Source organism: Pogona vitticeps, chromosome 12 (assembly GCF_051106095.1).
Source record: "Pogona vitticeps strain Pit_001003342236 chromosome 12, PviZW2.1, whole genome shotgun sequence".
NCBI classification, from domain to species: domain Eukaryota; kingdom Metazoa; phylum Chordata; class Lepidosauria; order Squamata; family Agamidae; genus Pogona; species Pogona vitticeps.
Window position 1 is genome coordinate 2,557,698 of NC_135794.1, and position 25,974 is coordinate 2,583,671.

The window sequence follows — 25,974 nt, forward strand, 5'->3', positions numbered from 1 at the left end:
ACCACTCGTAAAACCCACATTTTCCTTCTGCCTTGTGTCACGCCCTCTGCCCACAAACCTCAATTCTCACATTCTTCTCTCCTCCCCCCCGTCCTTGTCAGTTTCCTTCTTATCATTTATATGCAATGACTTCTTTGCAAGGTGGCATCTATTTTTGCCCCTCTGACTTTACATATAACGTGCCAGGCACAGCAGTGTGGTCTTAAAAAGTGCTAAAATAAATATTCACGAGTAGGCTTACCAGATAGCTGGTAGAACTGATCGACGATACCCAAGTCTTGTTCATCGAACAGCCTCCGGTCATCTTCATTCTCTAGCACAGCGTGCAAGACCATCAGAAAATTCTGGAGATAATAGGGATGGCCTCGTGAGTCCGATTCAGGACCAGGTCCATTCGGCACTTTTTCTAAAACGCTTCCTCTCGGATGCTCAAGGCTCACTTTTTCCAAACACGCGTCGTCTGTCCTTTCATTGCTTAAATCTTTAGGCTCTTCCAAAGGAGGTGCTTCTTCGACATCTCCCACCAAAGAAAAACTTGGTTTTTGATGATGATGGGACTTCTCTCTGGTCTCGCTCAACGGAGCCGCCTCCAAGAGAGTTCTGGTTTCCAAAGCAGAGACCCCTGCTTTATTATCTGCTGCTGGACATACGTCAGGTTTTTCTAAATCTGAAACTGGATTGCCCTGCTGCCCGCTGCCCTTTACGAACAGCCCGAGGGCACCAGAGGTAGGATCCTCCGAGGAGGAGGACTCTGGAATGGACTGACTGAGGTCACTGGAGAGAATTCCTTCACCACACGAGGTTCCACCTTCTGTCCTGCCGTGCTGCCTCTGAAGTTCAGCCAAAGGCAAGCGGTTCTCTTTTTGGGAGCCACCCTCGGAAGTGGCCTCTCCTGAATTCGCTTCCTTAGGGTTGTCCCAAACGTCTTGAGCCGAATGGCCCTCGCCACTTTGGGCCAAAACCCCCTCGCCCTGGGTCCGGTGCCTCCGCCGGGACAGCCTGGCTGACAAGCTTCCGAGGGAAATGCTTTTAACCGCACGGATCCCGGGCTCTCCGTCGCTCAAAACCAGACGGCTGCCCTTCTTGAAATAAGGGCTTGTCCGTTCGCTTGCCCTCGCTTCCGTTTCACGCTCTCCCCCCGAGGCTCGGCTTGGGCTCTTCTCTGGACCCGAGGCGTTCTTGGTGAAATACGGGCTGGAAACACCGGGTCCGTCCTCCTCGGCCACCAAATCGGAGGACGAGGCGACCAGAATCATGTCGTTGTCCCGGCCTTTTTCACAAACTTCGTCAATGTGCCTGTTGATGCCATACCTTGGCACCATCTCTCCACACAACGGGCAGGCAATTCTAGCCGGGGGAACGTTATTAAAAAAAGAAAGGATAGAGGAAGGGGAGGGAGCTAAAGGCAGGTCCCCTTTTGCATCTGGACCATCCCTCCTGCTTGCCGCTCTCCTCTGGGCCCTGCTGAGGGAGGTGCTCTTCCGAGGCCTTTTGTTTTCCGGGGGCTCCTCTTCCGCCATTGCAGGAGCCTAAAACGCGGTAGCTGGAGGGGCCACTCATGAACGGGACAGTGTTTCACACAAAGAGAACAACTCCTTCCTTCCTCGGATCCGGCAGTCCCCCTCGGCCGCGCCTGTACAAATGAATACACCAGAAAAGCAAGGTCAGTGTCTTGCTGCTTTTGTTATTATTTTCACTTCTGACTCACTTGCAAGAAAGCAAAAACTATCCTAGAAATGGACCCATAACCTAGTTGAGGATAAAATCCTTATTTAATAATCTGAGTATCAATGAGCCATATGGGGATTCTAACTAGGATACCTTTAAGGGGCCTTCTCCAACCTGCTGTTTAAGGTCAGGGCCCACGTGCCCCAGCCCAGCATGACCAAAGTTCGGGCACCCTGGGGTTTGCATCCCAAAATATCTGGAAGGTGGGAGACGACTCCATGCAAGGACTCAGCAGAGATGGAAAAGGCAGTGTTTCTAGATGTTCTTCCAAGCTGGATTTACTACGGCGGAGGTACACCTTAGTAAATGGAATAAGGGGATGAACAAATACTGTAGATAAAACCTTTTTCTTTAGGCCAGTGAACTTGGAGACGTTCTCTTTTGACTTACCCCCCTCCCATTACAAAACCAAATGGATTACAGTGTGCTGCAACCTTTTCTTCTGTCTTTCCGTGCTCTTCCTTGTTTCCAACACGGTGAAATGTTAATTACAATGCGCACGGGGTCATAAAGCCATCTTTCCCCCTTTATGTGAAAGTGCCGCCCTGTACGTTGACCTCTCTCCCCCTCTTAATACATGCAGAAAACAGGTTTTGCAGGCACACCTCAGTGGAAACATTTCGTTCCCTGATCTCTTCTCTCGACACAGGCCAAGCTGACTCTCCTGCTGTATCTCTTCCACCTCTACTGTCAGGCGACTCCAAACCGAATCATAACCTGTCCCACATCTGCGGACTGGTGACCCTTCCAGAACACCAGCAGAAATAGCAGGCGAAATCTGCGGCCAAATACTGTATATACATAAATAAATATGCAAACCTTTTTGCCTTCTTCGGGCCCAGGCCAGCACGAACTGTTCCAGCTATATAAACCTCATTAGTTTTAAACGCTGGAAAGGGCTGCCCTAGAAACCTAAGCTTGCAAATAATAATAATAATAATAATAAAAATAAAGCGCCCAAAAGGAGACACCCCCTGGCTCAATAAAAGATGTTATAAACTAATCCTGTACGGTAAAGGAGCAGATACTCCAACAGCTGCTCAGAAAGACAAACTCTTTTTTAGAAAAAAAAAAGAAATGGAATGGGAAGAAATTACATCATCATCATCATCATCTCATGCCTTTTGTAAAAAGTTGGAAGGGAGAGAAAAAAAGGACAGAACTGGAGAGCAGCTTCGGGGTGCCCAGCCCTTGCCTTGCCAACACAAAATGCAAACCCTCCGACCCGCCTTTAGTTGCAAACCCTCCCTTGCAACTGTGCGACCCGGGCAGGGGGGAATGCGCAGGCGCACAGGGAGGCCCCTCGCGCGAGCCCGCCCGGCGGGGAACCAGAGGCGCGTGCGCGCTCTCGCTCTCTCGCCTTTCCCACGGGCCCGGGCGCCAGACCGTGGCAATCGTTCCTCGACTCAGACATGCGCCGTCGATGCCGGAGCGATCGATTCCTCTCCGGGCAGTGGCTGCTTCTTTTTTTCTCAATGGGAGGGAAGAAGGCGAGAAACCGCTGCTTCTCTCTCTCTCTGTCTCTCTCTCTCTGGCCTACCTTTCAAGAGGGTTGTGAAGGTGGAAATATGGAGGAGTTTGCAGGGTGGGAAAGGGACAGCCTGGGCCCAAATCAGGGCATGCATGTAATTAATAAAGTTAAAAGAAACAATAAATACACATTTCAAGAAAGTCCTCCTGCTCCCTGGTTTGCAGCCTTTTTGCTCACCTCGGCTCATCTCCTTTGTTTGGTTCTCTGGGCTGCAATCCCGAAAAGCAGCTTTATCCAAGCTCCTCCTGGTTTTTAACCTTCCCTGGATTTCCCCATGGCTCAGCTTCAAGGGACGACCCCAAAGAGGCTTGGCATTAAAAGAGAAGAGGGGGAACCCGACTCCCCTTTTTCACACCCACCCACCCCAATGATCCTTGCTTATATTTGCAGTTGGAATTATGGTTTGTTGTGGTTTCAAACGACAACGGCAGTTCTTGCATTCTTTCTATCGCTGCATTTTTTCAGCGACGCCGTGCCCTTTTTCGTTCACGGTTTGCAGAGCTGTCAATGGAGAGGCTGCCGAGATGGAGAGCTGGGTTCAGATTCCCCCAGTTTAGCCCTGAGATGCATTGGGGGGGGGGCGTTGGGCCAGAGCCTACCTAGCAAGGCTGTTCCGAGCATAAATAAGGAGGGTGGGAAAGAGGACCACAGGGGGACCCACCTTGAGCTCCCTGGAGGGAAGGCCAGCTGGAAAAGTAACAGAACAGATCAGAATATCGTACACGCCTTCATCTTCACAGCTGCATAACTCGAAAATTAATAATGTGCATTTGGAAGAATATCCAGCAGACGTTCTGGTGGCCTCAGTGACAGTGAACTATGAAAGCTAGAAAGAGTCTCCATGTTCAGGGGGCATTGTTCCTTTGAATGACTAACACTGGAGGTTATGCTGGTGGGTCGGGGTGTGTGTGTGTGTGAAGTGTTGCCCCCTGCACAGCCTCCGCCTCTACCTGTGCAGGGTACCTCGGGTGTGTGTCTGGTCGGCGTCCATGGGAAGCCAGGGGCTTCTGCAAGGCATGGGCCCTCCGTGCAATCCCACGTAGATTTGCTGATGGTCTTAACAGCATTTGCTTTCCTTTGCTTTCTGATTATTAATGCATGGCACTTCACAGCGTTTCCAGGTCGGGAGCGGGAGAGACCAAACCTTTTTACAGCCAGGCCTACTGTTAACGTGAAATCAATCAAATGCGCTTGCTCTTTCCATTACTTGTCACAACTGCAGCCTATTATTGTAGAGAGTCTTTTGATTTATTATTATTTTTTTCATATGGTGGCCTCAGGGCCTTTCTCTATTAGCCATAATTGTGTAGTCCGTTGCTTCCACCTGAAAACTGTAAACGAATGCAATTCTAGTCTCTCTGTGATTTTAATTAACTGTGACAAATTTCCCCCAAAGTGCATTTGCAAACAGCACATAATTTATGAGGTCACAGAAGAATGAAATACTGTACAGATATATTTAGTGCCCCATTAAATCAAGTGATGGGTGTTTATATTTCAGGTATTTAATGGCACTGTTTAATAGGCAATGCTCCCTCTGATGCACTACCCCTCCCCCACAACACACACACTGGGAATACTGGTCCTTCTTAGATACTTTGAAAGGGGTCATTATAGCAGACAATGGACATGAAGGGTCACTTTGCAACCAGAAACAGGCGCAGCGACTTAGCCTTCTTTATCCCTGAACCATTTTGCTCCTTTCTGGCTTCAACCATGTTAACATGGAAACGCTGTCTGCACTAGTTAAAATGGCACATTTTGGTAGCATTGCAATTAAAGTTCATTTGGAATTCAGTACCTTGAGATGGTACAATAGCCAAGGTGGATTCCTTTAGGAGGGGAATGGACAAATAAGGGTGGCAATGACTAGTAGGCTTGATGGCTATCTAGCGCTGGAACAAAATGCAAGTATATACAGCAAATGAACTGTGCTGGAGGTGGGCCATGAGCCCAATAGATAGCCCACATGGTTCCCCCTCTTGCCTGCTTTGGATCTGCATGCAGACTGATACTCTCAGATTTCCTTCCTCCTCCTCTCTCTGTGCTAACATGTTTTTGTACTTTGATAAAGGGCCGTAGGAACCAGTGCCACTAGGGGCTTCTGTAAACAAGTTTAACTACCATCCTTCCTCCTTTATTCATGAATGGATTTCCTGGTTTCATAAACAATACATCTCTCCTTCTTTATCAGTTCCATAGCCATCATCTCAGCACCCTGCCTCACAGTAGCGATTGCTGGTGAACTCAGTCCAGAAGGTGCTGCTGCTTATGAGCTCCCCACAGGGAGCGGGTGGCACCACTGGCAGAAACAGAACACTAAAGGTGTTTGGACTTCAGAGATGTAATAGTTTGGTAGAAGTGCTGAAGTCATTCATACTGAAACAAAGGCTCATTTCTGTCCAGGCTCTCAGAACTTCCTGGGACTTAAGCCCATTCGGTCTAGTCTTGCCCTCCTGGAGGAGGAGAGAATAAACTTTCAGCCTAACAGAGCAGACCCTTGAGTTATTTTCTAAAGGGTGCTCTCAGTCACCACCACCACCACCACTGTTTTCTCCAGGCAAAGCAACTGTTTCCTCAACCTTTTTTCATAGGATGCTCTTCCCCAGTGAGACCCGACTGGCACCAGCCTTGATCTTTTCAGGACCAGCTAAAGCCATTACTCTCAGGTGCCTGGTGGGATTGGATGGGGTGATTTTAGAACACTAGCCTTAGGCGAATCGATTGTCCCCACACCTTGATCTTGTATCATATGTAGTTTCTAGTTACATCTCTGTATATTTGTAATTGTAGGGTGAACGTAGGAGCTTAGAAAGCCACCTTGTACTGAGTCAGCCTTGGTAGACTTCCGGGTGGGAGAGCTGACGATATACTCCCTTATCACAAGCCTGCTCTTGTCAGCCCAACAAATGTTTTTGAAGGTGGGTCACGCAAGAGTAGATGTAGCATCTAAGTACAAAAGCTGGGAGTGTGGCGAGTGAAAGGCAGGGCAGCAGGGCAAAGCTAGTGGTATGATCTTTGCTCTTCCGCTTTCTCCACGCGTGAACTGGACTCTAATTATGGATTGATGGAGAAGCACAGCTCATCCACTGCCAGGTCTTCATTCAACAAAAAACTTTGCTTAACAAGAAACTGGGGTTTGGTATAAGAGTGCGAGAACACATCAACCACAGTGCTCCACTCTGTAATTACAGTATTACATGACGATTTGGAGTTGCATGCCAACCCAAGTTACTGCCCACATAAACCAGAAAGCATTGTTTTTAAACAGTTGTAGACACAAGCCAAATCTACAGTCACCTGTTTTGAACAGCTTGGAAAAGTGACTTTTCGCACTGCAAGTCCCATCATCCCTCAGCTGGGGGGGATTCTGGGACTCGTGATCCGAAAAGGCTTGTGCAGCAAGCGAGGGTACTTTCACAAAGCTGCAGGCGAATCTGTGCGACACGTCTAACTGCTACCTTTAATTAGGTCCCCTTGTGATTTAAAAATATAATGTTGATGTCCAATGTGAAGAATAAAAACACAAGTCAGGGTTAAAAAATACACCTTGTTTTAATTTATACAAAACAGTGAATGCATAATATATTACAGCTTCAGCTTCTGGGCAGAAAGCTCTCGTTTCTTTGGGCTTTTCTTTTTTTCTTTAATTTGCATTTTCACTTGATCTTGCAACTGAGAAAAGAACGCCCTGGAGGACTTCAAAGCCTTGTCTTTGCCGGCATCCTGGAAGAAAGCAACATTTATTTAACAACAAATGGAAACGTACACATATTTTTTTTAAAAAAATCCTCCAGAAGAACAGTCGTTCCAGCCACTTAATTGTTTCCGCAGAATACACGAAAGATTTTTCTTTATCTCCCTCTACCATTTTTATTCCAATTGATAACTAAATGGCAAACAGCAGCTGTTATGTTATGCAATGGTGTTTTTTTTTTTCCTCTCTGGCAGTACAATAAGTCAGAAAAGCTGAAGGGGGCTTTGGCATTATCTCCGCTCTTATGCTTAGCGCATGCTAACAGAGCAGCCAGGAGCATATCCCTTTATAATAGGGGCTTAACACCAGTGGAACTTCAGAGGAATTTTAAAATTTCTTCTTTGAAGTTCTTTCTCCTTAACCACTCTGCCTTTTTTTAACAAAAAAAAAATCCTATTCCATCAAGAAAACCTAGCAGAAGGCATGGAATTGCATTATTTTTAAACAAACCATATTTGTAGCTGTGTTCAACCCTGTAGGTTGATAATACAGAAAATACTCAGGAATCTTTTATGAGGACGGCATATTCAGGACAACTACATTATTGTGTGCAACACTTTTCCATATAACAAACAAACAAGCCAAACAGGTGACAGGATGCCCTCTCCATGCATGATTCCGTCTGCCTGCAGATGTGTTTCAGGGAGGCTCCGCTCTGTGTCCGCCCCCACCCAAGACCTCAAGGCAGGGCTTTACAGGTGGTATCCCCCAGGCAGTTGGTTCATTGACCCCATTTGCTTCCAGACTTCAGAAATATAATTAAAACAGTTTGGTTTAGATGCTGTTTTGATGGTGCCTGATGCCCAAAGTCTGTATATGCTGATGCTGTTTGTTCACTGTTTGTTTTTGAGTGGTGTTTTTTTTTTTTTAACGAACTGCCCCATGTCTTATCAAATGCCCAGGCCCGGCCTTTGTTAAGCCCATAAAGTAGAGCACGCAAGAAGGTAGAATGCAAGCAGCGCTAGAGAGTCCTTGAAGCCAAAACACCCCAGAAACGCTAAGATCTGAGACTGGCGCTTCTCAAGACTTGTCGGCCCTGCTCCGGCAAGCTTACCTTGAGTAAGGAGGTTCTGCCCTCCTTGGTGAGCTTCTTCAATTGGGCGGCAGAGCCCTCCTTGCTTAACCTGGGGCTTTGCTCCGATTTCTTCTCCAGCAGTTTTAGCCGCTTCTCCTTCTCCTTCGTCTTTATGCGCCTCGCGAGCTTCTTCTTCCGCCGCTCCCTTTTCTTGTCTGTTGAAGTCTTTTCAGCATCTGTTTTCACATCTCCGGCTCTGTTCTTTTCCTACAAACAAAAGTTACACTGAATTTAGGATCCCAAAACAATCCCTGTTGAGGTACACAGACACATATATTCCGCTCTGAATAAATGTGGCAAATCAAACCCATGCATTTATCTAGGATTGGTAAGGACGGGTGGCTCCGTGGTTCAGCCAGTCTGCCAGGAGGATCCGCAGGAGGAAGAGGCCCATCAGGAAAAGTTGCGCCGCATGGCTCCTCCTCCGGCAACTGGACTGGTCACACCCGTTGCCAGATATGCCCACTGTAAGATGTCAGACACAGAAGCCCCGCTGGAAATGGATTCAGCTTGGAGGAACGGTGAATGGCTCGTACCCACAAGACGCTCGCCCGGACAACTGGCATCGCAGTGGATCCCAGATGTGGTTGGTCTACAGAAGCTTTGCCGGCCAATGTGCAGTGGCTGAAGGAGCCTCGCTCCAAGGTCTCCCTTGCTGCCCGGAGACCATCTGCCCCCAAGAAAGGGGATCATCCTCCAGATGGTCAGGCTGGCTTCAGATATGTCAGCTGGGAGACACCAGGGTCTCGATCCCCTAAGCAGCCCCCAAAGCATGAATTGCCGCCCCTGACATTGGCTCACAAAAGTCTATGGTGTTCTGGGAGAGAGAAGCGGCCACTGGCACCTACAGGAATGCCATCTATTCCATTTTCTTCCTCCAATTTCACAGATCAGGAGCTGAAGGAGGTCCCTGAGGATGGAGGGCCTCACCTGCATGGCGATTTGACCACAAAACAGAAAACACTTGTCAGCCTCCAGCCAGTGCCTTACCTTGATCTCCTCTGGAGCAAGGAGTGCCGCGTCGCTGAAGCTCACAGGTGCCACTTCTTCCATGGTTATTGCTGGGAGATTTGAGACAATTTTAACCTCTGGCACAGGCTGGGGGAAAGAGAAGGAGAGAGACACATTATACACCTTAGAAAGCATTAAACCACAAGCATGCGCTCCTAGGCACTGACCTGCAGAGAAGCCACCCTGAACAAACTGGGCAAAGAAGCACACAATGGGGCTGCAAAGTTTAGCTCCTCTCCGCCCTGGAGTACCAAGGACCAGTTATGCCAACAAGGTGGAAACACTGCTGTACTTACCGGTTTAGGGGTGAAGTGGAAATTGGAAAGGGCGTCCAGTTTGAGGAAAAGAGAGTCCATCATTTTCTTGATTTCCACATGCTCGGGTTTTTCTTCTTCTTCCGATTTTTTCTGCATTAACAGAATTAAGGAGATTACGGAGGGACATCCCAAGGACTTCTCACTGAACAGCAAAATACCATGCTTTGCAAACATTCGCTTGGCAAGCAGAAAACAAAAAAAAAGACAGTCACTGGTACACGCTACAAGTCAGCCACAAATGGTGAAGAGAGAAGAAAGGCCATGTCTCACCTCCTCCCTTAGAGGAGTGAGCATTTCAGGCAAACTGTAACATACTTGGATGACGTTTTAAGAAAGAAAAAATCCCCAGCGACCACAGTCCTTCCCAGCTGCCAGGTTGTGAGTGTATACATTGTGGTTATTATATCAGGGAGGCAGAGACCACCATCCTTAATCAACACGATGTAACGGGGAAGAGAACAAGCCCTGTCTTCAAACATGATCACTCTAGCAAGGACAGGAGGAAAGCTTGACACGCGTCGCCCTTCGCTCACCTCCCACTTCTTTTCACATTGGAAAAGCTGTCAGGACTGCAGGAGGCCCTTCCTATATGACGCCCATAACAGCTGCCTTAAATAAGATCACAGCAGACTAGGAGGTACTGGAAATTACTTGCAGGGGGTTATTTTAATCCCAGTTTTTTGAAGCAGTTATTTTCAGAAGAAGTGACTCAAGGAGCAGTTGCTTCTTTAGCCACGTCAAGGCCCAGCCCATGCGAGGCCCTTCAAAACTCACCTGGTTAAGCTTCAGATATTCTTGCTCATAAATTTCGGCAAGACTTTGTTTGCTTTTCTCATGGTCCAGAGTCAAACGCTTCTTATATTCATACGGGTCTTCTTTTGGCTTCTCTTTACGGACCACATCATCCCAAGCCTAAAACCAGGGGTTAGAAAAACAAGGCTGTATTATTCCCCTTCTAAAAAAAACCCCAACAACCAGCAGCTGAACAGGGTAGCAAAATTACATTCCTTTCCACTTACTGATTTTAATGTTCCTGCTCTGATTTCGATCAGGAAACCAAGAATGCTAGCAACACTACGCATGGGTCAAATTTGTGAATCCCAACAAATTAAGAATTTGTTCTATTTGTCTGTCAAAAGCAATGTTCCTTCTAATTTCCCACCAGCACTGAGCAGGAACCCCATCCCGTGCGCTCAAGGTTCCAGATGAGGCTGGAACCAAATAAGCAGCCACAGTAACCGCAGCTTAGAGGGAATGTTGGTCACAAGAATTCAGTTACCTGACTGGAAACCTTTTAAAGGGCCTTTCTGGAATCTTTTGGAATAAAGGTAAAGGTAAAGGTTCCCCCTGACAATTTTTGTCCAGTCGTGTTCGACTCTAGGGGGCAGTGCTCATCCCCGTTTCCAAGCCATAGAGCCAGCGTTTTGTCCGAAGACAATCTTCCGTGGTCACATGGCCAGTGCGACTTAGACACGGAACGCTGTTACCTTCCCACCGAGGTGGTCCCTATTTATCTACTTGCATTTACATGCTTTCGAACCGCTAGGTTGGCGGGAGCTGGGACAAGCGACGGGAGCTCCCTCCGTCGTGTGGATTCGATCTTACGACTGCTGGTCTTCTGACCCTGCAGCACAGGCTTCTACGGTTTAGCCCGCAGCGCCACCACATCCCTTTTGGAATATCAGATTCCAAAAAGTCAGACTCAGAACCCAGAAGATATAGAAGAGGGCGGGGCAGCAAGAGGGTGTGCTTAGCTATATTCACTGCATTTTAAATATATTTAATATCAGTTCTCTTCCCTAATCCTTTCAACACAGAGCATTAAAAAAGCCAGAACCAGTCCTATTAACCTGATCTTTTATTCTTCTCTTGATAATGTCTTCGAGCTCAAAAGTTGTTTCTTCTGTGATCACAGGAGCTGGAAATATGAACAATAACATATTCAGAATAAAAACACAATAACTACTTTCTGGGCTGACAGTATTGCCACTGGACACGCCTCCATTACTGATTCCGCCCAAGACTCTTTAACCTAAATTGGAACCATACGGATCCTAAAGATGGGAGACGTTACCTGCTCAGCCAAGGAGCAGCACAGCTGGGATCAACCTAGCTCAAGATCCGGAGTCCCCCAGATCGGGCTATGAAAGGCAAACCATCCGCGAGCACGAACAGAGCCACAATGAACTCTGTCCTAGGAAGTCCACCTCGTACAGAGAGGCGGATATAAGAAAGTTCATATTAGAAGATTGATTTCATAATTTACCACTTGACAAAGCGGGGGGGGGACCCCAAGGCCCTGCTGTTGCTACCCGTCATAAGAGCTGGCACTACGATGCTGAAGCAAGAAATCTGACTGCCCGTGCAGCCCCCACAACAGGTTGTGCCTGCCTCTGATTCTTCCTGGCCTCAAGTTTATCAGCATCCCCGGAGACCTCCATAGGAACTCCCCTGGAGGTCTGAGCCTCGCCGTACCAATTAGCCCTAAAGGCAAATCCTTACCCATTTTGACTGCATGGTCAAAGAGAAGCATTTCCTCCAAAAGGCTGTTTTCAGGCCGTTTTTGGCCCGTCACTTCCCCTTTCAGCTGCCAAGGTTTCTCCATCAGCAACTCCTCTTCCAGCTTCCTGATTTTTTCACTCACCTGCAAGACAACAATACTTTTTCTCAATCACATCTCCGGGCAATTTATTTGTGTCTCTGCCTCATCTGGTTTCTGGGCTTCCTTTTTTTTTTAAGTCTGAAGTCTCACCTTTGCCTTTGAAAGGGTACCTTCAAGTATCGAGACATCAACACATTTGGTGACAAACTGGCATGTGATCTAAATGTTACCTTTTCCTGCCTTTTCTCAAAGGTTGATTTGGGTTCAGGGAGACGACCTGTCTTCCTCTCCAAGGTGTCTGTATCGTCTTCCTGGTCGCTGTCAAAGGGCTCGGTGAATGTCACTCTTTTGGAGGGTGCTTTACTTCCCTCCTTCCCTGACTCTTTGATTTCATCCATTTCATCCTCCATCCTGCAATTAAACAGCACAAAAAGGGAAAGGGGCCTTGTCTTTGTCTGCAAACCACCTTATGGGCATTTATTTCATGCTGGAAATCTTCAAAACAAGCAAGAGGCCTAGCCTGCTGGGATACAAGACAAAAGGTCCTGCAGAAATTAGGTTCACAGCCTCCCCTTTAGCACAGATCTTTGGATGGGAAAAAGCTACTCTGTAAGCGACCACATGAAGACTTTCTCCACACAAGAAAACGACTTGTATTGAAAGAAATGTAGTCCTATGCAGAATTATCAGGCAGAAACCCTGACTTCAGATAATCCAAGCAACCAGACCTGCTTGCACTCCTCATTTCCTTTTGACCGCCTCTAAGCATTTTAAAACCGACTGCATTAAAAGAGCAGGACTGTGCCCCAAAGATAATACATACTGCTCAACAGATCCATCGTCATGGTCAATCTCCTCTTCTTCTCCTTCACTCTGGTCATCTTCCGGGTCCTTGCGGTCACCAGGGACCTCTTCAAGATCATCCACAGGATCAAAGTAATCTTGGTATTTAAGATCCCGAGCACTTTTCACTGACTGGGGGAGAAAAGGAAACTGACATAATGGTATGAAGAACCCACATAGAACATTGGTACAAAACTAATGCGCGAAAGAACTGTTTCACACAGCTATGCCCAAACGGAAGAGAATAAAGACTTATCTTCAAAGAATCACAATTGGTTTTTTTATGACTGCAATAAAAGCCACTTGTCCTTCAAGACACGCATGCAGGGATTGTGGCCCAAACAGGCAGCCCCAATTTAAAGCCACCTAGAGTCTTCAGATCATTCTGCAGAGTCATCTCATCCTTCATTTCTCTCCTTGGTGCTCTGCCTGCAAATTCCCCAGGGATTCTGGCACACCTTCCCAGTGGGGGAAGTCCTGTGATTTCAGCAGGTGAAAACAGATTGCCACAATAAAACAAATGGCTGCCAACTCTGTTCATGAAACACTCAGCTGGCGCACAGCGGTGCTCTGTGTCACCCACTACCAGAGACAATCAGGGGAAATTGTCTGATGCCTTCTTGCCCTATGGGATTCAACCCAGAGTGAACACAATGTGAGATCTGGAGAGCTTTTCCAAGAAAAAAAAGCAGACAAGGCAGGACAGAAACATACACAAGGTGGGATTCGCTCCTTTACCTAGGTTTATCCACACCATCACTTCTCTGATAATACTGTTACTATACCCTTAAATTTAGTTCTATGTACAAAATGAGATCTTTTTCCTGAGCCTGTTTATCTATTCAGAGGTAAGATAAGAGAGATCATGTAAGTCACTCGTTAGCAATTCCTCAACATGCCACCGATTACATAGCTAAGGACAAACCCAGCACCTGCTTAGTGAGCAGCAATTTGCCCCCAAGACTTACATGAGTTCCCTTACATCAATCACCAGTCAATAAGATTCTGGTCAATAGCTGTCAATAGCTATAAACCTGTATCTATTCATCGGCCTCTTAAATGTTTTTCTTAAAGGCTACATTAAAATGTCATTATACCAGACTTTACCTTGCAAACGCAACAGTTCAATGAAACATTTCCTGACACCATTACCTTCATGTTGGGTTTCCCAAATTCTTCATCATCCTCATCCTCATCCTCAGAAAGGACATCTTCAAAATAATCTATTTCGTCGTCGTCTTCCTCATCGCTACCCTTGTCTTTGCTTTCTTGTTTCTCCACCACATCCAGAACTGCCTCCATTTCATACAGTTTGAAAAATCGGTCATCCACGACAGACTTTTCTCCTGCTTTTTTCATTACTCTCTTCGACCTCTGGGTCTGTTGCTCTAATCTATCAATGTCAAAATCCATATCAGAGTCATCGTCGCTAAATGAATGGGCTGTCATTTCCCTGGGTCTCCTTGTCTTTTCTTTACGCTTGCTTTCTTCTTCAAGGTGATCAGGGCTGAGATCTGCCTCTTCTCCTGTCTCGTCCTCAAGGTCCAGCTGGTCCTGGCTGTTTCCCGCAACAGACTCCTCTTCCTCCTCCTCCTCCTCTTCCTCCTCTGGCAGAAGGCAAAGGTCTTGTCCCTCCTCTTCCACGTTCCTAGCAATGGCTCTCTGGAAGTCGCCCAGAACCGCATCATTCTGGAGCTCCAGCTGTTGCCAAATCTGTTCTTCATCAAAGCCCTCTACCACCAGTTCTTTTAAGGGGCTTCCAGAAACAACATCCGTCCCGTGCGCTTTGTGGAAGTCGTACAGAGTTTTTGTTAACGAAATGAAGTCACAGGCCAGTCCATCCTGAATGCTGGAGTCAAAACAAGTTGTAGAAGAGTAAACACTTTGAGGCAATCACAGGCGCCATAAAATATACTGTAAACTGTCCTGTGATATAAGCAGGTGAAGAAGGGAGGGTGATGCATCATCACAGCCCTACTCCTGCGTCAGCTGGACACGGCTTCAGCTGGTGACACTTGCCATGTTGTTGAGCCCCAGCCCCCCCCCCAATCCAGGCCATTCTGGTCAATGGGGAAGCAGGCTGGGAGTGGTAGTTCGTCACCACTCATTGGCACACATTGGAAGGGTGCCAATGAAACTACCACTCCCAACCATGGATCAGCAGCATGATGGGGCAGATCTGTGCAAACCTGGATTTAAACCCTCTCCTAGCTATAAACCTCACCAAGTAACACTGGGTCAGTCGAACCCCTCTCAGCCCCACCACAGCTTTGGGAAATTAGGTGTGTGTGTGTGTGGGGGGGGGTTGGACTACATCTCCCATAATCCCCCAGCAAGTAAAACCAGCGGCCGCGTGGGGTGGGGGATTCTGAGAAGTGGAGTCCAGAAAGGAGCCTGAAGTGAAGATCATGGCCCGGGGGGGGTGGGTGTTTAGGGAGGGCTTGCTCCTGCCTGGCCCTCCTTGGGGAGGAGAAATCGATTCAAAGAAAGAGCAAGCAGAGCTCAGGCAGCCCTGCCCGTCCATAAGAAAACACGCATCTGCCCTCCCCCCCCATTCACACGTTACACGCAGGAGCACCGGAAGGCCTACCTGAGGAACCGCTCCGGCCGGGAAGTGGCGGAGCTCAGCACCGCCAACCAGGCGTCCAGGCGCCCGGACGGACCCGCCGAGGCTTCGGGAGAAGCCATGCCTGCCTGCCTGCCTGCCTTCCCTCCAGCCGGAAGTCGGTGTCCCGGCGCGTCCGTTCCGAAACGGTTCCGTCCGGAAACACGCGCTCGGCGGAGAAGAGTTCCGCCCCCAGAGCCTCGTGGAGGAGGGGGGAAAAGGGGATTTCTATGACACTTCATCTTTTCTCGGCAACCCTCCCTTGGAACCCGTAAGCAAGGACAAACGCGTTTATGGAGTCGTCTGGCCTTTCTCACCAGGTTACTCGTAAACCTGTTCCAACCCACCCATAAGTTCAAGCATAGGTTGCAGGAAAAATTATGATGTGTCATAGACAGTCTGTCCCTGTATAACCCATTTGATCTTTTTTAAGGCTTCTTCTGGGAAACAGTTTGAGGTTCAGGTCCAAGACTTCCTACGAAGGCGATCTCCCCAGGGCTGGAAGGAAGTGTGTGTGTGGGGGAAATAATCCTTTTTTAAAAAAACTGTTAAAAGAAGCGTTTCTTCATTCTGCAAACGAAGGCAAGCAATGCCTCCTTCTTCAGTGCATCCTCTTCGTTCTGAATGCAGAACATTCTGTCTCTACTGCTGCAAGAGAGTAAGCCGTTCAGTGAATAAGGCCCTAGAAGGGTTTATTCCTTAGTTGCCCTTCCTGATAACAGGCTAAGAAGCATTAAGGTTAACCCCGGAGCTAGGCAGGTTTGTAGGTTTGGACTACCATTCCCAGAGTACAGTGGGAGTTGTAGTCCAAGAACACAAAGCTGCACACCTAGTCAGTTCAGAGATGGCGGGGGCGGCTTTGGCCTTCCGGATATCGGGAATATAACGGTCATAGCTAAGGACTGCAGTTTTACTGTCTTGTTGTGGAAAATACATGACATGTGATAGATCCGGGAACACGTCTCTCTTTAGGACCCCGTGGCGGATTCTTTGTTTACTCTCCTGAGCGAGGGCAGTTCCCCTCCCGCGCCGCGGCTGATGCTTTTTGAGCCTGCTGAGCCGCCGTTGCCAGCTTTCTCTTGCCTCCCTTACAGCTTCGTGGGACGCGTTGCTCGCCTCCTGCTGCCAGGTTTCAAGATGGCGGCCTCCAGCTGGGCTGTGAAGTCTGGTATGTGACCCTAAACTTAGAAAGAAAGGAAAAAAAAGGGGGGGGGGTTGCCAGGTAGACTGCTGCAGTTATGGGTGCGTCTCCTTGGGAGTAGGCTGGATTTTGGAGAGAAAGGGGCAAAGAACCATTCCCCTGAAAGGTAAGGGTGCTGTTTCAGAACATGGCAAAAATAAAAATCCCTTTAAATTTAAAAGTACTCAGGAGATGCAGTTGATACAGCTAAGGTGCCCCAAAGGGCCAGTAGGTCGTTAAGGGCTTTCCTTGTGCGGAAAAAGGACTTTCTTCCAGCCAACCTTGTGTGGATGCGAAGCAACAGCTGCACAAATTCCCTCCTACACAAAAAGGTTGAAGAGTTGTTGCAAAAGGTGGAAGAGACCGTGCCTTCTTTTTTTTCCTGATGGCCAACCTAACTATAAATCATGCACACACAGAGAGCAAAGTGAAACACGGCACACGAGAGTTTATAAAGAAAGGTGTGTGTCATTTTTTGTGTTTAATGTTGTGTGGGTGCTTCGTAGCACTCTTTTGTGTGGGCGTGTGTGTTTTGTTTAAACTCAGTTGTGGGCTTTATGTCGCTTGTAGGTGGACTTGGTACACAAAGGCTGGTTGGGGCAAAGGAGAGTTGTCATCCTGCATATCCCAAGAGTACCCGTTGTGTAAGGTTGTGTGCAGAGGAATAAAAGGAAAACCCAGACCTACACACAGAGAGAGAGAGAGAGAGAGAGAGAGGGAGAGAGAGAGATCCCATGGCAGAAAGATGGTGATCTGAACCCAGGTTTCCTGCGTTCCAGTCCAAGCCACTGCACCAAACTGGGTCTCAGGAACGTCCCAAGACAACGAAGTACAAGGTGGAGAGGAAGTTGGCCGTTCCAAAACACAAGCCTTCTCTTCATAGAGGACAGTTTTCTGCCCCAACCGCCCTTCTACAGCAGACAAACCAGGGAGGCTCAGAGAGACGTGGGGGCAGCCAAGGAATGGAATTCAAAGCAAAAGGCTGGGGGGGGGGGTGTCTTGTGTCTGACATGTCTGGTCGCACAGTGGCAGCACAAAGCGTCTCCAAGGACCCATTTCAAAGAAGGCAGATTCATGGTGGGCAGAGAAGCCAGCCCATGGTTTGCTTCACCACACTCTCAGTTTATGCATTTTTAAAATATATATATTTTTTAACAAAGTTCAGAAGGAGCAAGCAGCCTGGAATACAGGTAGGCCCATGGGGGCCCCATGCCAGAGTCTGAGGGATATTTGCCTCATAGGTCAGTTGGCAGTCATATCTGAACTGGTTCTGGCAGGGAGGATGTAAATAAGCAGACACCTTTAAAATAATCCTAAGAAGTGCCCAGGAATCCTCTCTCTCTCTCTCTCTTTCTCTCTTTCTCTCTCTTTCTCTCTTTCTCTCTCTTTCTCTCTTTCTCTCTCTTTCTCTCTCTCTCATAATGGTAGAATGTGGGGTAATCCCCCCTTTCCCAAAATGTTCAGCAAGAGATTCAGGACGGACCATCCCAGGAACCTCACTCACAAAACGCATAATTTAATTTGTAAAAGTGGTCAGGAAAGAAGCAGAAAATGGCAGGAGAAATCGTTTCAGGACAAGTTGAGGAGAATGTCATGTGTCATACAGGAGATCGGAAACCTGTCTTACTGAGATAACACGTGCATTGATGCCTGTGGGTTTTTTGTTTTGTTTGTTTGTTTTGTAAAGCTGTAAATGGGCTAACCCTGTCCACCGCTCTTCAGTAGCGTGTCAAAGTCTTAAGCTGATCCTTTTTTTAAAACCTATGACCAAGATTAAATAACTTTTGATCAGTTCCAAACGAATGAATATGCCTGTCCTGAGCGGTGCCTCCGTAAGAGACATGGCATTATTAAGTAAGAGGAACGGTGGCTTTTTTGGGGGTGTTGCTGCTGCATCCTTGGGATGCCATATGCTGACAGAGGCAGGCTGCTTCTTTGCTACCTGTTACAATGCTTTGAAATATTTAGTTATTTCAACCATTGTATACCTAGGTTTAGTGCACGGTGTGCTTTCATTGAGGTTTTATCTATTGTTGCTCGCTTTTTTGTTATTTTAATGATAAACATGGCTTGCAGGCTGTGTGCCCTACCTATTTTGTATCTGAAAGTATATCGTAACCTACGCCGAGGGGGTATCCATGTTTTTCTTTATAAGGACTAGAAATCTCATTTCCCAAATAAGAATTTGTCTGTTAACAGCTGAGTCTCAGAAAACAGGCATTCTTTGTTAACTTTTCCATGTCCTGGGGTGGCTTTCCAGATTCCTTAGATGTAGTCTTCTGTCCTTCCCTTTGATAAGCAGAATTTCTGCAGGTAGTCTCCGAGCACGGTTCTGTAGCGGTTTATTCAGGGGTGGGGGGGCGGGAAAGCTCCCATTGTATTCAGCTCCACTTCCAAGGAAAGGGAGTCAGGATTGCAAGCTACAGCTACCTCTCACACACACCCCACCCCGACACAGATGCTTTTGAGCAGCAGATCAAGCTGCTTCCACGTGTCCTGCATGTAACATGTTTGTGCGTATTTTAATCCTTTGTATCGTTCGGAGGAAAGTGAGTTGTTATAACCATTGGAGAGGTTTCAGAGAAGCGAGCATTTCAGCCAGAGGAGTAATAAATAGATGCGAAAGAGGATTGTTCAAAGTCTCTGCTTTGGGCAGAATTCACAGGCCCGCTATCTGTTCCAGGGGCATGTTTGGTGATTAATGATCTATCTTTGTTATCTACACAGCTGGTGAATTTCTAAAAAGGGGGCTAGGCTTCTACACGATTCCTAACTGGCCCTTCCTTCCTCTGTGCTTTTGTGCGGCATGTTTACCCTTTTAAAATTAAATGCATTTGTGCGCATCCTTAATCTCCAGTCACAAGCTTTCAAAAACATGGTGAGACAGGACAGAATTATGTCAAGCTCCACAATGCGGGTTATATAAGCAGAGAAGGGATATATTTACGGAGCACCTGTCTGTTTTGGAAGGGATGCTGGGCTCCACGTCGCCGGAGTCATTATACCCCACAATATTTAGCAATGCTACGAGGCTAAACACTCCCCGTTCCTTCCACCCATCCTAAAGAGATTGTCTTCTGTTTTATCTTCTTTGAACCTCTTCCAAGCATTGAAACTCTGAATTTGGACTAAGATTTTAGGGAGATCCAGATTCAAGTCTCTTCGTTGTGAAAGGGCGCAGGGTGACATGGCGCCGGTTCCTGTTGTGGAAAGGCAGGGTAAAAATATAATAAAGTAAATTATATCTCTGCTTGAGTTGTTTTGGAAAAAAAATAGTATGTCAGATATCTGAGATTTGATTTGCTGGCTGAGAGCAACATTCAGCTTTGTGTTTTGAACACAGCCAGGCAGATGGTCTGTTTCCCTTGATGCTTGTCTTTGAGAGCTATTGTTAAAAAGTATACTTCTCTGAAATGCTCACAGTTATGATATGTCTCACTTTTTAATGTCCTTGTAGTATGTTTCAAATAAAGATCCATTTAAGCCAAAGGGCACGATCGCATCTTGTGGCAAGTAGTTCCGCAGGTCAGTTGCAAAAAGGTAAAGGTCCAGATGCGTTTCGTGAAATTATCGCCAGTGAGCCTTGTTTGAATGATTTCAGATTCAAACAACAAGAAAAATAAACAGAGTGACAGTTTTCTCTTCACAGTGATTTATTCCGATGTAGTTTCTCCCCCTGCTTAGCTATCTTATCTCCCCTGTTTCTTATTGCACAAACGATCCCAAACTTGGGTCTCTAGGTATTGGAATTCTGCTCCCAGAATTTATGATGCCTGAAAACTCTTAACTGGAGCTTGTGGGAACTGAGTTTCAGCAATATCTGGGGCCGTGTGGTTGGGAGCCTGCTTGCCATTTTTAAGTGCCCTCTCCTACGCTTCTTCCAGCTCTATCACATCCCTGCTCAGATTTGGAGACCAAAACTACGCACCTTGTTTAGCCGACGCTCCTTGTAAACAATAACATTGTATAAAATAGTATTGTAGGCTTTGTGGTTTTATTGCCAATCCCTTCTTCTTAATCTACCAAAACACTGTGTTTGCCTTTTTAGTTGCAGCAGCACACTCTGAGCTACTATGGTGGCTTCAAGAACTGGGACCTATGAGACATTATTACCATTTATGTGATATTAGGATGACTTTTGTACATTCCTGTAATAGCTTACACTGTTTGCCCATATAGACTAGGCTTTTCTTTTTTAACTAGAGGCAATTATCCAAACACTAGCAGAGGTGTTTCCCATCACCTAGTTTCTGATATTTTCAACTGGAAGCACAAGGGATTGAGCCTTCAACCCTCAGCATAAGAACACCGACTTTACAGACGAGCAACTGTTACACCCCATTATCATCATTTTACAATTAATTAAAACGGAATCTCTTCCCAATGCTGTTGCCTGCTTACTCAGTTTGGAGAGATGCTTCCCACAAGCTGTTCTTCTCCGTTCTCTTGTCTGACTTACTGTTTCGTTCCTTTTGAATTTATTTATTCCTTTTGTGTGTAGCTTTTAAAAATACTGTGTTGTATTACTGCCCTCTTCCCCCCACCCCCAAGCAATGATTTCAGGAGACCTTGCAGAGTGAATCTAGAATTGTACTCCCATTCATCCAAAGACATAGGAATAATAATATTTTCAGATTTCATTTTAAGCTTTTCCCTTTGAATGCCATTTTTTCTGGACATCAGATGTTGGGCCTTCTTTAAACGGATAGACCCACTGTTTGTCCTCCTGTTTGGGCAAAATCGCCTCTTGAAACTTCAGTATGTGAGGGTGGGATGTTTTCTTTCTACCCCCCTCTCCTCCCCCACCCCAAGAATTGCACCATATGTTCCAAAGAACCCCCTCGACTCCCTTTGGGGTGGGATTCTGCCAAACTCTGTAGTCATAAGGAAAGTGGCGTCTTCTGCCTTGAATTTCTAACCACAACGGCTGGGAGTGGGCGCAGGATGGGGGCAATTAATGGTGTGGCTGCACCCTTGGGGACATTAATGAGTCCTGCCTCTTGCCGTGCTCAGGAGAAAGCTTTCAGGCTGCTTGGATATGAGATGCGGGGGGGGGGGGGACTGAGCGCCTGGTCAGAAAACAAAGAAGAAGCCATGTCCATTGCTTTCAAGATGAACAGAGGCAAGCCACCCTCCCTCCCTTTTTTCCTTTCTTTCTCCTCCCCCCCCAATTTTTAAATTTCAAATTCTCATCGAATGTATTTTGAAGGGACCCATCCTCCTACACCCCAATTTGCTTGTTTTGTATTGAACCTTCCTTTCCATCCCAACCTAATTTTCCCCCTGCCGCAGCTTTTGTTGACCTTTGATGCACTGATGAGCATTTGGGCCGGATCCGCCGACCTCTTGAGGATCCACACGGGTGCCCCCTTCCCTCGGGACCCCGGAAAAGAAGGCCCTGTGATGGAAAGGACAGAGCCCGTCCATCCCCACCCACGACCCCATGGCAAGGTGGCCGAAAGTCCTCTCCGGTGTGAAGCCTGAATTTTTGAACCAGGGCGTTGCTTCTGCCGTTGTGACTTCCCCGACTCTCATCTTTGAGCTCTCTAAATCAATAGCTGTCAGGGCATACATTTAATTCTACCTTTGACCAAAGAGATCCTCTTGGTTTCCCTGCCCTCTGCGTCGGTTTCAAAGAAGCCACTCTTGCTGTAAGAGAAGGCAAAGAACCTCCTTGTCTGGACTGTATTATCATACCATCTTCACAATCATGTCTCCCCCCCCCTAAAAAAAACCCAAAAGCTTCCAACAATTTTAGATATAATATTTAGCCTTTGTGCAGCATGAAGCCACAAAGACGGGTCTGAAAACATCCTACATGCATCATCCCTATCCTTTAAAAAACAACCACCTTATTAGCAGCCACCTTATTGTACCCCTCGCTCCCAGACTGTGGCAGTTTTTCACTGAAAGTGGAAATCTGCCGTTTCCATTTGGTTTCTTCTTCCATTCCTTCAAGACCGTTTGCCTATCAGGAGCTCATGGGGGACGCCCTCCATGCTGATGTTTCCCTTCCAGCTTTCACCCAACCCAGGAATGCCCAAAATTTGGGTGGGGGTGCCTGGTTTTGCTTCCCCCTGACTATGTTGCCTTGGGCCTCTTGGAAAACCGGGTGGCGATGCTCTCCTATTGAACATTTGTCCATTGTAAAGCAGGCAAACAAGATATGAAGGCCCATGCTTCATTTGGGGCCAGGAGATTCTGAAAGGGATGCATATTCGCATTTAGCACATGAGCAAATGTCGAACATCCGGCATTTGGCAGCATGCTTTACAGCCCCGGAGATAAACACCAGGGGTTTTCTCTTGGAAAACTTTAAGGTGGTCTTAAAGTTAGGAATCTCAAACTTTCTGAGATGCAGCATCTCTGCGGAAGGAGATCGTCAGGCTTAGCAGAGCTGAAGCCCGATTATGGCTCATAGTGTCTCCTGGCAAGTAATTGTAATACAGCGAGACATTTTAATGAGGTTTTAGTAATCCCATTATAGAGTTTTGAGTCATCCGCAGCTGAGCAAAGGCTGAAACGTTTGTTTGTTATTATATTTATACCTCACTTTCTCCTAAAAGGTAGTGCTGCTTGGATGGTTCAGCATTCTTCACCTGCATTATCTAATTGTTGCCCCGAAAATATTGCTGTCGTATTGTGCCCAGCTTCTGGATGGGGAAACTGAGGCTAAGGGTGAGTGAGTTGCCAGAGGCCACCTAGTGAGTCTGTGGCAGAGAGGAGGTTGCAACAGAGGGCTTTCAGATTCACAAGTCTGCCCCGAACGGAGTGGGACTTATTTTGAAGGAGACGGTTATAGGATTTGGTATCACTGCAGGACTATGCCAGCTACCTCAATGAGTTTTGCAACGGTCAGGAAGACATTTTTGGCCTCTTCTGCTGTTTTCTTTCTGCATCCTTGCCTGGCATTGCAACATGATTCCTTACTATAATGATGTGGAGGGGTGGCATAGACAGGGATAAATGGTGCATTGATTTGCTGTTTAATGCAAAGGGATTGTAAAATGTTTCCTGACTGGTCTTTCCTTCCCAGGGCTTTTCGCTTTTCGCTTGCCAACAAGACTTCGAACGGGACGAGCATTTTCGCTTTCCAGTTCTGTGCTCCAGAAGACCCCGTGCTTGTTGTGGAAGCTGGGCCGCCTCAACCACGTGGCGATCGCCGTGCCAGATCTGGAAAAGGCCGCCTCTTTTTACAAGGATGTGCTGGGAGCTCAAATCAGCGATCCCGTTCCCCTTCCCGACCACGGGGTTTACACAGTCTTTGTGGAGCTGGGAAACACAAAACTCGAACTCTTGCACCCACTGGGAGAGAAAAGCCCAATTTCTGGATTCTTGCAAAAAAACAAGGCAGGCGGGATGCATCATATCTGTATTGAGGTATTTGCCACCTTGCATTTTCTGTTGGAAAGCTTTTTTTTTTTAATGAAAATCCTGCATGTTTTATTCCATGTAGAAGCAACACATTTCATTCTGATTTCTCAATCATATTTAAATAACCAAGTTCCTAGCCCTCATTAAGGTAGGTTTCAAAAAAAAAAAAAAAGAGCTTATCATGAGACTGCTTGCAGGCCAGAAATAAAAGGCTACGAGGTGTGTCTTCAAAGTACAGACTGTTTGTCAACCCTCTGCTCTTGTTTTCATTACAGACCAACCTTCCAACCCACCCAGGTTTGGTATTGTTTCTGCCGTGTTGTGAAACATACTGTGGGCGATGCTTGTTCAACACACTTCTCTTCTTTTTTTCAAGGTGGACAATATTACAGATGCTGTGGCGGAACTAAGAGAGAAGAAAATCCGTATACTGAGCGAAGAACCCCAAATAGGCGCCCACGGGAAACCAGTGGTCTTTCTCCATCCAAAAGACTGTGATGGAGTCCTGGTGGAACTTGAGCAAGCCTAAACCGGCTTCCTAAGTGTAGGAAGAGTAAGGGATCCACCACGATCCGGGTGGGGTGTGGTGGTCCCCATTTCGGGCAAGGCCTATTTTGTATTTTAAAAAATCAGCACACGTTGATTTCCTTTTTACGGATACCCACCCGCCCCCAAAACGGAAGAGCCTTAGCAATCATCTCATTTGCTTCCCAAACTTAGAGACCTGTCTCCCTTTTTTCTTCCCCTCCCTTTTCCTCTGTATTCATTTGGAGAAAAATGCCTTTGAGTTTCTTGAAATTCCCAAACACACCTTTTATTGGAGGAAAAAAAGGAGGGATGGGTTTTAGATTCTTTCATGGAGCAGCAGCTCGTCACGCTGGGTGCAGATGCAGAGATTCTGTTTCCTGTTGCTCCACAGCTCCTGGGCGTTTTTTAATTATTATTTTTTGCATCCGTTTGAAAAATTTCTAGGTCACTCTCCATCCTTCTGCTCCACATTTGCAAATAAGAAAGCCAGCAAGGGGGAGAAGGGCTTGCTATTCCTTAGCAAATCATATTCAAGTCTACTTTTAGGAATCTTCCAGTTTTCTGTCTTTACCCTTCTGAGAACTCATTGATTGGTTTACTCAATAACTGAGATGCTGGTGTTGTTTTATGGATGACCATTATCACTAAGCAACTCTTCCTTACCCTGACAATTGTCACCAATAAGCCTTCTTCCTTGGCATAAACCTGCTGTTTAAGCTGTCGAAATATGAACGCATTCAATCTGGAGGAAGAAGGGGCTGATTTTAACATCTCTGATCACTGGCACAGAAAGAATGATTGACCTGGGTTTTTTTTTTTAATGGCTTCAAGTTATTTTAAGGACTGTTTATTAAAATCAATGTTATCTTTGCTGGTTTGTTTCCTCTTTTTTGTCGAGCGGGTGGGGTAGTGGGGAAAGCACTGTTGACGTGAAAATGAAGATTGACATCCCTGCTGAATTCATTGTGCGGCCCTAGGCATGTCTACTCATAAGTAAATTCCTTTGTTTTCATAAATTTGTAGAATTGTAGAGCCAGCAAAGATTGGGCCATCTGATATGGCCCTCTGGTGCATAAAACGTAGAGCGAAGGCATTCCCGACAGACGGCCGTTCCACCTCTCTTCAAGAACAATATCTAAGGCAAGGAAGTCTGCCATTTTCCACGAGGTACCCCATTCCATGGTCAAAAAGCTGCTGCCATTAGGAAGTTCTTCCTAAGGTTTGACAAAACATTTTCTACTTGTCAGTTGAATCCAAATGAACTCTACTCTCTGGAACAACAGAAGGCCAGTTTGCTCCATCTTGTATAACGGCAGCCCTTCAAATCCTTGACGATAGCTATAATATAATGACAATATTCGGTATGGATGATGAACGAGTTTATATTGTTCAAATATTGCCTGTACCTCAGTTCAGTCATCTA

The 25,974-nt window shown here is 46.7% G+C and overlaps 3 protein-coding genes across 7 annotated transcripts in view; 1 reads left to right on the forward strand and 2 right to left on the reverse strand.

Moving 5' to 3' along the window:
• FAN1 (FANCD2 and FANCI associated nuclease 1) overlaps positions 1 to 1,532 on the reverse strand; it is a 20,289-nt gene extending 18,757 nt beyond the window's left edge. For both annotated transcript variants that reach the window (XM_078380913.1, XM_072981840.2), the window contains exon 1: positions 242 to 1,532. In XM_078380913.1, the coding sequence (XP_078237039.1) occupies positions 242 to 1,520 (1,279 nt within the window). In that variant the 5' untranslated portion in view covers positions 1,521 to 1,532. The remainder of the gene's footprint in view (positions 1 to 241) is intronic.
• Positions 1,525 to 25,422, forward strand: MCEE (methylmalonyl-CoA epimerase). 4 transcript variants are annotated; one of them, XM_078380916.1, is made up of 3 exons: positions 1,525 to 1,663; positions 23,686 to 24,029; positions 24,400 to 25,422. In XM_078380916.1, the coding sequence occupies exons 1-3, from the start codon at positions 1,642 to 1,644 to the stop codon at positions 24,550 to 24,552; spliced, it is 519 nt and encodes a 172-aa protein (XP_078237042.1). In that variant the 5' UTR covers positions 1,525 to 1,641; the 3' UTR covers positions 24,553 to 25,422. The 4 variants fall into 4 exon arrangements, with proteins under 4 accessions (XP_078237042.1, XP_020640394.3, XP_078237040.1 ...); XM_020784735.3 differs by lacking the exon at positions 1,525 to 1,663 and adding an exon at positions 16,486 to 16,637; XM_078380914.1 differs by lacking the exon at positions 1,525 to 1,663 and adding an exon at positions 17,020 to 17,110.
• On the reverse strand, positions 6,796 to 15,617 carry MPHOSPH10 (M-phase phosphoprotein 10). Its single transcript, XM_020784734.3, has 11 exons — positions 15,455 to 15,617; positions 14,017 to 14,713; positions 12,845 to 12,996; positions 12,252 to 12,432; positions 11,922 to 12,063; positions 11,270 to 11,337; positions 10,194 to 10,331; positions 9,399 to 9,509; positions 9,082 to 9,189; positions 8,071 to 8,298; positions 6,796 to 6,985 (listed from the first exon to the last, which is right to left on the reverse strand). The coding sequence occupies exons 1-11, from the start codon at positions 15,550 to 15,552 to the stop codon at positions 6,848 to 6,850; spliced, it is 2,061 nt and encodes a 686-aa protein (XP_020640393.3). The 5' UTR covers positions 15,553 to 15,617; the 3' UTR covers positions 6,796 to 6,847.
• Positions 25,423 to 25,974: the final 552 nt, after the last annotated feature.